General features: G+C 35.0%; 1 protein-coding gene across 1 annotated transcript in view; it reads left to right on the forward strand.

Annotated features, from left to right (window-relative positions):
- Positions 1-14,619, forward strand: part of ASCC3 (activating signal cointegrator 1 complex subunit 3) — a 223,966-nt gene that overhangs the window by 83,598 nt on the left and 125,749 nt on the right. Inside the window, exons 12-13 of the mRNA XM_087718718.1 lie at positions 425-601; positions 4,592-4,663. Of these exons, the coding sequence (XP_087574844.1) occupies positions 425-601; positions 4,592-4,663 (249 nt within the window). The remainder of the gene's footprint in view (positions 1-424; positions 602-4,591; positions 4,664-14,619) is intronic.

Raw genomic sequence — 14,619 nt, forward strand, 5'->3', positions numbered from 1 at the left:
ACTTGCAATCAATCACTTAGCAACTGTTCAAAATTATCACTGACCACCTCGAAGGTCCTTATGACCTGGTTATTAAAGTACCAACAGTTGCCCCCCAATTCACATGACTGTATATTGGGCACTTGGTAGTCAGCCCACATTTGCAAACATTTGCAGCATCCCACAGTTTTGTGACCACATTTCAGGACACTTCTTCCACTTACTTCCAGCTTTCAGCAAAACCAGGTCATTGTTTCACTCAACAACCATCATGGCTTAAGACTGATGGGCAAGCTCCATTATGGTCTTAAATCTCTTTTAAAAAATGTTAAATTTTTTCTCAATTAAAATGCATTAGTCAATGCTCAGTCAATATGAAATCTTTCATTTATATACTATCTAATAAAATTAAGATAATTTACTTTTTCCTTTTTTCTTTTTTCAGGTTGAATCTACCCAAAGCATGATTAGGATCTTGGGGCTGTCAGCCACATTACCTAATTATCTTGATGTTGCTACATTTCTGCATGTTAATCCTTATATTGGGTTATTTTATTTTGATGGTCGTTTTCGACCTGTTCCTCTTGGCCAGACATTTATAGGAATCAAGACAACCAATAAGGTAATATTTAATAATAGGATATGAAATTGAATTCATTTTTCTCAAAAATATGTTTTAGCATGACTATTAAGTAATGTACGATTTGCAGCCAAAAGGATCCATATTTAAGTTTGGACATTCTACATAAAGTTGTTACCTGAAACTGAGAAGATGCAAGACATGTTAGATAATTTATATTAGATTAGAGGTAGGAGCACCATGAATCCCTAGATCTATCCCTTAGTGCTTAAGAGGCCCATTTAATTCCTTTAATAAAAAAAGATAATCAGAAAAATAACATGCTGCAAAGCATTATACCAGTCCACAATATAATTATTTTCAGCAAAATATTTCAGCCCCACAAAGTTGTCACTGAAATGTAGAGAACATCCTGTAAATGTCACCTGCCATCTGACGCATAACTATTTATGACTGGCTATGCTCACTCTGGTAGGCAAAGGTTGCGTACATGAGATTTAGAGACTGAGAAAGAAACAGGAGTATCTCAAAACATTATTAACAATAAGCATATACTTACAGTAGTGTTTAAAAGTTTTTGAGCCCTTTTGAATTGTCACTATTTCTGCATAAGTATGACCTAAAATATTATCTGTTTCCAATGCAAATCCTAAAATTATATAATATACTTTTTTCCTTATATTTACATGAATGTAAGCAATAATGCTATCTAAGATTTATTTATTTATTTGTTTTGTTTTCAATAATTACGTAATTATTCTGAAAATCTGAAGCATCAGATTTCTTGATAGCTTATCTATTGCAAAACTGACTTACTAGTGAGCCCTTAGCTCAGTTTAAATTTGAATTTGTAACTCAAGTTCGATCACACTGGGTAGCAAAACTTCTGAATAGAGTGCATTGTTAGTACTATGTGGACCTCTTGTTTTCAGTTGCTGTGGAATAGAAATTATTTGTGAGATATTGTATTTTTGTAAGTGACAGTATTTAGTAATAGAGTAACTACTATGTAGGAAGAATTACTGTTAGCTCTTTTTTTCTCACTGAAGATACTAGTAATGTTATGCTTCATTAACTTTGGAATAAAGAATTCTGTGTAGGCAGTACTGAATGTGCTTTATTCTCATTTTTGCATAGTTTGCTGTATAAAGACAGATGATGATTTTTATTTTTTCCTGCCCTGTAGATTATTTATTCAGTGTGGTGAATTACTATTTTAGTCAGGATGTGCTGTGGACAGAATACCAGTTCTGAATTTCAATCTCTTAGCTTCATTCAACAATATTTCAATAATATATGGAATGAGAACAATCAGAGTTACGTGGGCCGAAGCACCTGGGATCACATTGCAAATACCCCCATAAAAGAAGACAGTTTTAAAAATGCAGTTATTTTTGCTGTATTGATTATGCAGGCTTTTATTGCATAAATCACAAGAAATTGTGGAAGCCCTTAAAAACATGATTGTAACCAGTTCACATCAGAAAAATGTATGTGCTGACAGTTAAAGTGGAAATGTGGAATAGTTAATTGATTCAAAATTGAGGAAGGTGTGTGCCAAGGCTGCATATCAACCCATTTTCATTTTAACTTATATTGGGAACATATAATGAGAACTACCATATTTTTCGGAGTGTAAAATGCTCCAGAGTATAAGACACACGTTAGTTTTGGGGGAAGAAAATAAGAAGAAGAAAAATTCTGCCTCTGCCTATCAGCATCCATGGTATTCAGCTGACACATGGTAACAAGGTCAGTCAATGAATAGGCATAACAACTAAGTCAGCCAATGAGGGCTATCTGGAGTCTGAAATTTGCTGTGTGGGCAAGAAGGAGACAGGAAGGAGCCTGGCTTATCTGAGAACTGAAAGTAAAACTGCTTGTGTTTTGCTTGTATTTACTGCTACCTTGGAAAACCTGCTTTTTGTAATGTATTGTATATTATATGTGGTTAATCTTTGGTGAGATTCACAGCCTTTGGGGCTGGTTGGTAGCTCAACAGCTCGAGTCCTAACCAAGAACCTAGGAATTGTTAAGGTAACGTCGGAGGATATAAGCTCTTCTAAGTAGGGTGGTTTTTTGTAGAATCAAAATGTTCAAGTCTGATGAATTTAAAATTTCTAAATAGCGAGGTAGCCCTTTAGGTATTGCTCCAAGGACGCCAATTACAATCGGGACAACAGACGATTTCTTTTTCCACAGTCGCTCAACTTCAATTTGCAAGTCCTGGTACTTTGTGATTTTTTCTTGCTGTTTATCTTCAATTTGTGCATCTCCAGGTATTGCAATGTCAATGAACCATACTTTTTTCTTTTCAACTATTGTTATGTCAGGTGTGTTGTGGGCCAAGTGCCTGTCAATCTGAATTCTTGACTTTCTCATTCTCTAAAACCTTCGGAGCCTGATGTTCCCAATGGTTTTTGCTGTACTCAAACCCAAACTTTTGGCACAATTTCCAGTGAATGATCTTAGCAACGCGGTCATGGCGTTGTAGGTAGTCAGTTTGTGAAATTTTGCTTTACCCATTGATCAAGCGGTCGACTGTCTCATCTTTCTCATTACAGAGGTGATATTTGCTGTTGGTGGTAACATGTTGAATTTTTGCCTTCATGCAGTTTGTGGCTAAGGCTTGTTCTTGAGATGCCAAAATAAAGCCTTCTGTTTCTTTTTTCAGTGCTCCTAATCTTAACCAGTTCCAAGTTAGCTTTTGTTGTTGTTGTTGTTGTTGTTGTTGTTATGTGGTTAATCTTTGGTGAGATTCACAGCCTTTGGGGATGGTTGGTAGCTCAACAGCTCGAGTCCTAACCAAGGACCTATGAACTATTAAGGTAACATCAAAGAATATAAGCTGTTCCAAGTAGGGTGGTTTTTTGTAGAATCAGAATTATTATTATTATTATTATTTTGAATCCTGCTGAATCAGTTACCGTGCTTTCTGAATGTGATTGCTGCTGCAAACTCTGACTAGCCCGATCAGCTTTAGCACTTCTTGTAGCCTGATTCAGCACAGCTGATTGGCGGCTGGTTCGGACTGCCGGAATACCCCCCAATCAGCTGTTTCAGGCTGCAGGGATTGCCACAGACCATCGCTGCCTCCATGCCTTGCGTTTTTGGCCTCTGGTGGGGGAGACTACATTCGGTGTATTCACTCTCTTTTTGGGTGGTGGTGGTGGTAAAGGTACGTCTTATACTCCAAAAAATATGGTATTCCATTGGAAGAAATGCAAATTGATGGAGTTAAAATTGATGGAAGAAATACTAATCTTAGATGAAGTTTAGTGGCTGGAAGTGAAAAAAGTCTCAAGGAATATTTTGCTAAAGAGAAAAGAGAAAAATGTGAAAGGTGGACTGCTGATCTTTTTTTTTATGACCTCTACTAGTAGTGCAATACAACAAAGTTAGCTGAAGGAGTAGTTTCTTGTCTCTGATCTTTCAATCATAACATGGCTAAGATAGCTGGACCATCAGAGAAGTGACCGTCAAAAAAATCAGCAGCTGTGAAGTTCTGAGGCTGGAGAAACTGGTGGAGAGACCATTGGATAGCAATAACAAATTATGCAAATTCAAGCAGTTCATTGAAAGCACCAGTAAGCTAAAGCTTATATATTTTGGACATGTACGTCAGAAGTAAAAAATGTCAGAGAAGATCCTGATTCATGAAAGAACTGAAGCCAATTAAAAAAAGATTGGCAAAATACAAGTTTGATAGATATTATCAATTTCAAAAAAGCAGTTCCTAACTGCAGATAATACTAACTTACTATTATCAAGTGGTCACGAAGGACCAGAAATGATTGAGTGACACAACATTTCCATTGTAAGCTGTGGATTTCTTTAACCATTGCATTATGTTTGAAAGTAATATATACTATGTAATTTTACCACTGATGAAAAGAGAAATACATAATATCTTTTGTTTATCAAATGGTGGGATATATCATGTGAATTTTAAAAATACGCATCATATTTTAAAAAGATGGATCAAAACCAAGACTATGATTCTAAAATAAAATTTTGCATCCTGAATTTCAGATACAGCAGCTTATTAATATGGATGAAGTTTGTTATGAAAATGTGTTGAAGCAAGTAACAGCTGGGCATCAGGTAAACTTGGCTTATTGGTTTTTATTGAGAATGTATTTGTGTATAACATCATCTAGAAATTATACTTTGATTTTTGTCAATTCTATCTGGAAATCAGATGAGTCATCCTTTTCAAGACTTTTGAATAAAGGATGTCTAAAAATGAATTAAAGTTTATAGTATGCAAAAGTAAAATTTCTTATCTGTTCGAGGTGGCGCAGTGGTTAAATGCAGCACTGCAGGCTACTTCAGCTGACTGCAGTTCTGCAGTTCAGCTGTTCAAATCTCACCGGCTCAGGGTTGACTCAGCCTTCCATCCTTCCGAGGTGGGTAAAATGAGGACCCGGATTGTTGTTGGGGGCAATATGCTGACTCTGTAAACCGCTTAGAGAGGGATGAAAGCCCTATGAAGCGGTATATAAGTCTAACTGCTATTGCTATTGCTATTCTTGCTCTTGTTCTGTAATATAAACATATTAACAAATATACCCTGACTTAATGAAATAATGTATTCTTCTGCAAACAGACTACATTCCTATTTTAACAAATAAAACACTTAATTGGATTGCGGCCACATGATCCATGGAAAATGAGTGCTCTAACAATCGCCTGCAATCTAATAGGGTGAATGGTGTTTTCTAGTTCATCAAGTGGTTGCCACAATGCCAGGAAACCTGAGTGACCAAAATCTTGCCTTTCATTTCTTGATATGGACACATTTTTGTGGCAGGCTTGATCAACTGAGACAGCCTAGCTATTTTATAATTCCTCTGCGTACATTCAAGAGAGTGATCCAACCTGAAAGTCACTGAAATTCACTTAAAGTTTTTGTGAAGTTTGTAGCCTTTGGTTGCTCAAATTCTTTTCCCTCTGTCAAGGATGTCTCTAACTGCAAATAAGAATACAACATATAACATCCTATTGTAATGAAGTTGTATAGCTGCATCCCCATTTCTAAGTATGAAAAGAACAACTGGTTTATAAATTTAATACTTCATCATCCTATTACTATCCAGTTATCTTTCATTCATGGTTATGGGTACCAATATTTGAGAAACCCATTTTTTATAATCAAAGTTTCCTAGTATTAGATTTGTTGGAAAGGAAAAATTCTGCCTACAAATGGGGTTAGCATTATGTTTGCAAATAATGTGATATCTGAGATATATGGATTTATATTAAGAAAAATTAAAAGTACATCCATTTTCAGCCTGGTAGTCCTTTGGGGAAAAAGTTAAATAAATAAAAACAATATGAGTAATGAAAATTAATTTGATTTCAGGGAATGGGGTCATTATATAAACAAATGGGAATTATTAAGAAAAATAAAAGCAATAAACTGTTTTTTGGTGTTTGTTTTACCCTATTTTCCACTGATTAGAAAAAGAGGTTGAAAAATGCATAACAAAACAAACTATTTTTTTCTTTTCTGGCATAAACCACCTAGACAGTGATTCCATAATAAATACTGTTCAATATTTAATTCAGAAGTCAATTAAAATATGTCTATTATTAAAGCAGGGGTCTTCAACTCTGACAACTTTAATATTAGTGGACTTCAACTCCCAGAATTCCTTAAGCCAGCCGTAGTTGAGACCTCTGTATTAAAGGGTATGGGGAATGCTGTTTCCAAATACAGTCGTACTTATTAATTTGGGGTATCTGTTGTAAAAAGTTTTAAGTGCTTCATCTGTACTCACTTCATATTTAAATGTTTTGTTTCACTTTGAATGTCACATTTCTAAATTCATCTTGATTTTTTTCTTTGCCTAAAAAAGTGTAATTCAGAATAAGTTCAGATATAAGCATTCATGTAACTTATGGAAGAGTAAATCTCTGGTCCCAGTGATCAACCCATATTCGATCATGCAACATCATCATAGGACACATATATTTGCCTTCATTCGTAAGTTCAGATACTTTGTAATAAATTATACATTTGCAATGGCATAAGGAGAATATTGGAGGAAAGTCTCATGCTGACCAGTGGTGGGTTTCAAAATTTTTTAGAACCTCTTCTGTAGGTGTGGCCTGCTTTGTGGGAGTGGCTTGCTGGCCATGTGACCGGGTGGGATGGCTTGTCAGCCATGTGACCAGGTGGGATTGGCTTGCCAGCCATGTGACTGGGTAGGAGTGGCTTGGCAGTCATGTGACTGGGTGGGTGTGGCCAACTTATAAAATGTGGTGAAACTCACTTAACAACACTCTTGCTTAGCAACCAAAATGTTGGCTCAGAAACTCTGGCATTTGAAGCACGCAAGTCTTAAAGCTGTCAAGTTACAAGACCCTTGCACCCCTAACCCTTTAGGAAAAAAAAAACCCAGGGGTGTTCAAACTTGACAGCTTTAAGACTTGTTGACTTCAACTCCCAGAATTCCTCCTCTTGCTCTTCATCTTGATGATGTGCGGACGGGCGGGGGGAGGGAGCTGGAACGGGTTCTAAATGGCACTGTAGATTTGTGGAACCTCTTCTATAGAAGAGGTTAGAACTGGCAGTAACCCAGCCAGTTATTTCCTTTTAATTCTTCTTACTTCCCTTTTTTAAAATATGCCCTACATGTGACCCAAACATTGATAACTAGTGCCTTTGAAAATCTCCATAAAATGTTCTTGACATCTATTCAGTTAACTTCCTAATTGCATTTTTCTTTAAAAAGAGGAAAGAACATTCTATCTGTCCTTCAGGAAAGCTTGTTCTAATGAGCATTCAGGAGATAATTTTTACTTAACTTTATTGCAGTCATTAACCAGCACCAGAGAATTGGTATTCAAATATTCAAAATATCCAACACTAAATTGACAATGTCAGGGTGGTTAATAAAAGTGCATACAGACAAAAAAAAATTACTAAAAGAAAGTATTAAATCAGAAAAGGCTAAAAGTCTTGCAAAGGCTACACATATGCAACAAGAAGAAATTAAAATTAACAATCTGGAAAATGCAAAGCTGGAATAGCAGTATAAAATACACTACCTAAATAGGGACAAATGCGCACAAAATGTATATTCGCAAATAAAACAATAAAATTATCCAAAATGTGCCATTCTTGGTTTTGACCCTGACAGTATGTGACAATTGAATTATTTTTTCCGTGAACTGGACTATTTTTCATGGACTAGAGCAGTGGTCTCCAACCTTGGCAACTTTAAGACTTGTGGACTTCAACTCCCAGAGTTCCTCAGCCAGCTGGCTGAGGAACTCTGGGAGTTGAAGTCCACAGTTCTTAAAGTTGCCAAGGTTGGAGATCACTGGACTAGAGTCATTAGGGAGGGAGGCATATAAGTTTAATTATAAATATGTTAAAAATAAGAGTTTCTCTTGTCAAACCAGCTATCCGAATGTTGTATACTCCTAGAACCAATGACTCAAGGTAGTTCTTTACTATAGAAACAAATTTATAGAAAAGAACTGGTCTGTTATTTGCATTATGAAATGAATACTATTTGTTTCTAGAAGCTGCTGTAGTTATAACATTTTGAACAATATTTGGAAAGCAAATTCAACATCAGTAAGATTGAACGGACTGAGGATTATGGTGATGGAACCTGCAGAAATTAAAACAGGGTGATCTGATGCACCAGACTATAAAATATTAGACCCAACATGAAATAGGTTCATTAAATGATTCTTTGAAAGACCTAATTGTAGATGTAGCCTTGGAGAAATAAGTTTCAATACATTTAACCCAAAGGTAGCCATTGACTTACAACCATTCATTTAGTGACTTCAAAGAACGATGCAACCTAGAACTAAAGATAAATTTCCAGATACTTAGAACAATTAGTGGAAAAACTTGCCTCCAGAAGTTGTGAATGCTCCAACACTAGAAGCTTTTAAGAGAAGACTGGCAACCATTTGTCTGAAATGTTATAGGGTTTCCTGCCTGAGCAAGGGGTTGGACTAGAAGACCTCCAAGGTCCCTTCCAACTCTGTTTGAAGCTACAATGGCACTGAAAAAAGGACATAACTGTTTTTCATAGTTACATCCACTGTAGCATCCCCATAATCACATGATCAAAATTTGGATATTTGCCAACTCGTTCACATTAATGACGGTTGCAGTGTCCCAGGGTCGTGTGATTACCTTTTGTAACCTTCTGACAAACAAAGTCCATGGGGTAACCAGATTCGCTTAACAACTGTGTTACTAAGCTAACAACTGCAGTGATTAACAACCGTGACAAGAAAGGTTGTAAAATGGGGCAAAATTCCACTCCATTCTATTTAGTGTTGAGTCATTGTAAATGGCAACACAGTAATAATTATATTGTCATGAGAAAAACTGTTTATACTATGTGTTTGTTTAACCCAAGCTAAATCATATCAGTTAGTAATATACTACTCATGAAATTAAACATTTCCCCTTAAACTTAAAATATCAGAACATTGTTTATTCGTTTAGTTAAACATGCCTTTTCATTGAAATACTTCTTTTATTAAAAATATAAGCAGAAGTGGTAGAAGAAAAATGGCTTTAAATTTATTTCACTGGTTACTTCTCTCTCTCTCTCTCTCTCTCTCTCTCTCTCTCTCTCTCTCTCTCTCTTTCTCTCTCTCTCTCTCTCTCTCCTTCCCTCCCTCCCTCCCACTCTCTCTCTCTCTCTCTCTCTCACACACACACACACACACCATGATTACAACAACTATTTGCATTGTAAAAAGGAGTAATGATTATCAATAATTTGTTGTTATTAATGATAGCATTTTGCTATATATCATAGGTTAAAATGCAAATGTATTATTAATACTTTCTCTGAAAATAGTAGTCATGCATTTCTTGTCATGCTCAAATATCAGTAGTTTTTTTCTTCTTCCAGGATTTATTATGAGTTCTTTGCACCTTAAAACATTATGTCTATAGGCTGTCTTTTATCCATTATTACCAGCTCTTTAAAAAAAATATGGAATGAAGTTCCATGCATTACTTGTATTACAGAATAAATAAAGTAAGAAGTTAGTGCTATTCTGTGAAAGCATACGTTACAACAGATGGAGAAAATGTTTTAGCTGTCCTACTCCAGGCTTCTTGGCTTTGAGCTCTTCTTTGCTACTGGGAAATTAAAAGTTGGGAATTCAGCCTTTTATTTTTATCCAAGTGCTTAAATGAAAGTAGTATCTCATTTCTCTTTGAATTAGTCAACGTATATATACTAGTAGCATTCTTGCTTTACCAACTTAATTGCTGGTAAGGATAATATTTTTATTTTATACAGAATTAGTTTGATTTTACCATGTGAATTTCTAGGACAGATTTTTTTTTGTTAAGAAAATTTGGAATACGGTCCATTTAAATACTTACAGAATCTCTTTTAATTGAAATGTTAAAACTCTTACTAGTTCTTAAACTATCCACTGCAGGGAGGTGGAACCTATTAAATTGGTCATCCCCCAGCAACTGATGGACCCAGAGGAGTTGTAGAGGGAAACTAAGGGGTTTCTATGTTTGCTCTATGGTCCATCCACAGCTTTGATTGCTGCTTGGAATATGGGGAAAGTTGAGGCCTTGAATTGGATTACACCTATGTGACCTCTCTTGGGAATGCTATCACTTTCCATAGTTTATGGAGGAGCTGAGGGAGATGAAACAGGGGGAAAAGATCTCTAGAGTGTTGCTGACACTCAACAAAGGACAAAGTTGATCAAACAGGGGTAAGAGCTGCTACTAAGACCTACTTTGTGGCAGAAAGAACATAAACTCAAAAAGGAATGATAATAAGATATCTAAACAGAAAAGAACCAGATCTTCAAGACACTTGCTTAAAAAAAAATGCGAGGATTGAAATACAAATTTCTGGAGAGATGCTATTGCAGAGGTTAGGTATCGCAACAGAGAAGGCACACTTCCTGAGACCCTTCAGATCTCATTGCTTCAAGGATGGAATCAGGCAAGCCTACTATGTTAATTCTTACAGGGCAGGTAATAACCATGGGAGAAAAGTAATCCCTGAAAATTTCATGCCTTTGCTTGAAGATCTTTATATGCTACAACCAGCACCTTGAATTTCACCTGAAATCACACTGCCAACCAGAAATAACATAGAGTGCTTTAGGCAGCTAAGATGTCATATTCCTACTAGGCACACCCATAAATTCCCATGCAGCCATTTTTTGAACTAGTTGCAACGTTAGAATAGTTTTCAAGGGCAGCTCTATAAAGAATGTATAGCAGTAATCCAAACATGAGGTAATTAAGGCACAGTGACTGATCCTTGTGCAATTGATACACAAGACCAATCTGGACAAAGGTCTTCCTGGCTAGAGCTAGATCTGCTCTTCGTGCAGGAGCTAGCCCCCACCCCCACTCCAATGTGCACCAGTTCTCTCTCTGGAACTGCAGCTGTGTTTGTTTGTTTGTTTGTTTGTATTATATTTACAACTAACTTAAGGCAACAAATATATCCAGTCCATGAAGAACAAAGATGGCAAATAGTCAGTTCTTAAAAACCTGAGAACCCACATCCACCATGTATCAGTCAGTGTTGAGCCTTTATCTCTCCTTCCAGATCTTCACAGCCTCCAGGCAGTAGAAGAATATTTTAATAGCATTTCTTATCTGCCCAGTGTAGATAGACAATATATATTAATAATCCATTAATACAAATAAAGTGTAGAATACATTTCCACTATTGTATCATGAATCATTTTTATCTTCAATATAAAGTATCAAAAATGGTACAAACATGAATCATGTGAGTTACTGTTCTCTCCCCTTAATTCAATCTCCAGTAGTACAATGTTTGCAATCATCCTTACTGAACAATCACGGAGAAAAAAAATTTTTTTGATGTTGCATTATCCTAATATTAAGACCAAAATAATTGATTTTTGCCTGCTTTAAAAAGCAGTTGTCCACTGGTTTACACAAAAAGGACATTGAAGATTATTCTTGCAGTCATCAAATAAATATTTAATATGTGTATATGTGCAATTATCTGACACTATTAAGCATTGTTTTAGAACTGATCCTTAAACAAGATTACAGAATTTGCTAAGGTTCCAGTGGAATCAACCAGTGCTCTAAATATGGTGATAGGTAATAACAATAGCAATAGCAGTAGACTTATATACCGCTTCATAGGCCTTCCAGACCTCTCTAAGTGGTTTACAGAGAGTCAGCATATTGCCCCCAACAATCTGGGTCCTCATTTTACCCACCTCGGAAGGATGGAAGGCTGAGTCAACCCTGAGCCGGTGAGATTTGAACCGCTGACCTGCTGATCTAGCAGTAGCCTGCAGTGCTGCATTTAACCACTGCGCCACCTTGGTACTGTGCTGATGGTAATAAATTATATCTAACATTTTATAATTCCACAAGTTTTACTTAAAAAATTACTTTTGGGGATGGAATTGATTCTGTTCAATGGCCTTCCATCTAATCTAACTCAAATTATGTAGGAAGTGAATAATGAAAATTATATTAAAGAGCTATAAACAAAAATAACAGATGACATGAGATATTTTGTTTTTGACCCTTTGACACATGTTCCAGTTTTAATCAGCTTTCATGATTTATTATAGTGTTATACTTGATTCAGTTCTGAAGTAAATTTAAAAGAAATGTAGATATGTTTGTATGCCATATGTTGGCTTTCTTTTATTATGATTTCTCTTAAACTAATGAAGTCATTCCATAACTAATTAGTAGCTATAGTGAGTGTGCATATCAGTAAATCTCAAAGTATGTGATCAGACGTATTAGTACTTTTTTTTTGATAGAGGAACAAGAGACCAGATTATACAACTCTTTAATTCAAAATTAAAGATAAGTAATTCAGATATAATCCTTCTGAAGGAAATATCATTAGAATACTGCATAAGACAAAGATATATCTTGCTGACTGACAAAACGGAAGAAGATACCACTTTGGTGAACTAAATTGGAAGAAGAGATTTTGACTTTTAAGCAGAAGATATTTTGTCTTAATTCAATTCATAACAAGATTTTTTTTCAAAACACAGAAGATTGAAATAGATACAAATGGAAGGAACTGCACAGTTAACCTCAAAGGAAACCGGGGAAGATACTATTTCATTAGGCGCCAGAGGTATTAGACATTTCTAAATTTATAAACTGATAGGTTAGGCATTTTAAACATGGAGCTCAGGTGCCTAATGTAGGAATATAAATAGGGCAAATACCCTCTTCCCCAGAAAAAAGAAGATATTTCATTTTTTAAGGAAATTAAAATTGTATGTAATTTATTTACAAGAAACACATATAAAAAGAAAGATAAAAAAATTAATGTATAAAAACTAGGGAGAGAAATTTTAAGGAGTTGTTTTGTACATACAGTAAATCCACAATTGCAACAAAAATGATATTATCTGATGATCAAGGCAGATTTGTGGGAGTGTAGATTAACTTAATAAAAGCATGTTTTAGAGTTTAAACTCCAAACAAAAACAATTGTGTATTTTTCAGTGGAAAAATTAATGGAGCTGCCATATAAAAGTTGGCGCCTAATGGGAGATTCTAGAACATCAACAAAATGGATCTAAATGATACAAAACAAACTACTAAAAATATTATTTGACATAATGGATACTCTTGAATTGATTGATATATAGAGATATAAAAATTGTGATGCTAAAGAATTTTTTTTTGAAAGATGTCAATTTTAATCTGGAATAGCCATGTTTTGGCTTTCAAGAGGTTTGGGCACTTGTGTTAATAAAGTTGAAATATTGCCAAAGAATGTTTCTAACCATAATGACTTTAATATACAAGAAGAAAGCTAGAACTTCTAAAAGAAGACTAAATGAAAAATTATCTAAAGATAAATTAATAGTGGAAGAATTAAAAATAATTTTTCTTCTCTTTTTGAGAAGGACCTCAGTAAGGATACTGATATTAAAATAGTATGGAATACCAGCAAAGCATTCATGTGAGGACAGTTTATTCAACAGAACAATAAATTTGAATCCAAAAAAGACCCAAAAATTGCAAAGGATTCTAAGGGATATAAAGGCAAAGGAGGATGAACTAATGAGATCCCCATGGAGAAAAAATATCTCATTTCAATTTAAACTCCTACAATATCAACGTTCTATGTTAATGGTGAGAGAGATGGAAATAAAATTGAATTTTCATAAATAAAGGAACTTTGAGTCAGCAAATAAATCAGGGAAATTGCTTAGGAAGGAGGGGGAAAAGAAAATTTACAAAACAAAAAAACTATAGTGACCAAATATTCAAGAAAAGTTCATCAGTAGTATACATACTACAAAACAAAAGAAATTTCATCAACGAGAATTTTTAAAGAAACAAAATTTACCGAACTTAACAGATGTCCAGGGATGAATGATGAAGTGGACCAATAATAAAAAGGGAAATTTGGACTGCTATAAGTAAAGATAGAGCCCCTGACAGATTATCTTCTCCTTATAAATATTTTGAAGATGAACTTTTATTACCTTTGCAAAATAATCATGAACTCCATTTTAGATAATAGATACTGGAAAGTTAAACAGGAGCACATACAGCACTTATTCCTAAAGTAGAAAATTTGTTGACTTTGTCAAAAATATATATAGGCCACTGTCATTACTGAATAATGTTTATAAGTTATTCACAATAGTTTTAGTTGAAAGACTGAAAAATATTTTACGTTTTATCTATGAAGACCAATGTGGTGTTTTATTTACCTAAGAAACAGTTAAGAGATAAGAGAACCAGTTTAATGTAGTGATTAAGGTACTGGCCTACAAACCAGAAGACTATAAGTTTTAGTCCTACCTTGGGCATGAAAACTGGCAGGGTGATTTTGGGCCAATGTCTTTTTCTCAGTCCAACTGGCCTCACAGAGTTGTGGGAAAATAGGAGCAAGGAATATTGTCACCCTGACTACTTATAGAAATAATAAAGGCAATTTTCAAATACCCAAATCAAATAAATAATAATAGAAATGTTGTTAATGTATTAGAGTATGTGGACTAACAGAATGAAAAACAAACTGCCTTAATATTTATTGATGCTT

The sequence above is a fragment of the Thamnophis sirtalis genome, unplaced genomic scaffold, assembly GCF_051295495.1.
Source record: "Thamnophis sirtalis isolate CommonGarterSnake01/CBP01778 unplaced genomic scaffold, rThaSir2_p1.2 scaffold_6, whole genome shotgun sequence".
Taxonomy (NCBI): domain Eukaryota; kingdom Metazoa; phylum Chordata; class Lepidosauria; order Squamata; family Natricidae; genus Thamnophis; species Thamnophis sirtalis.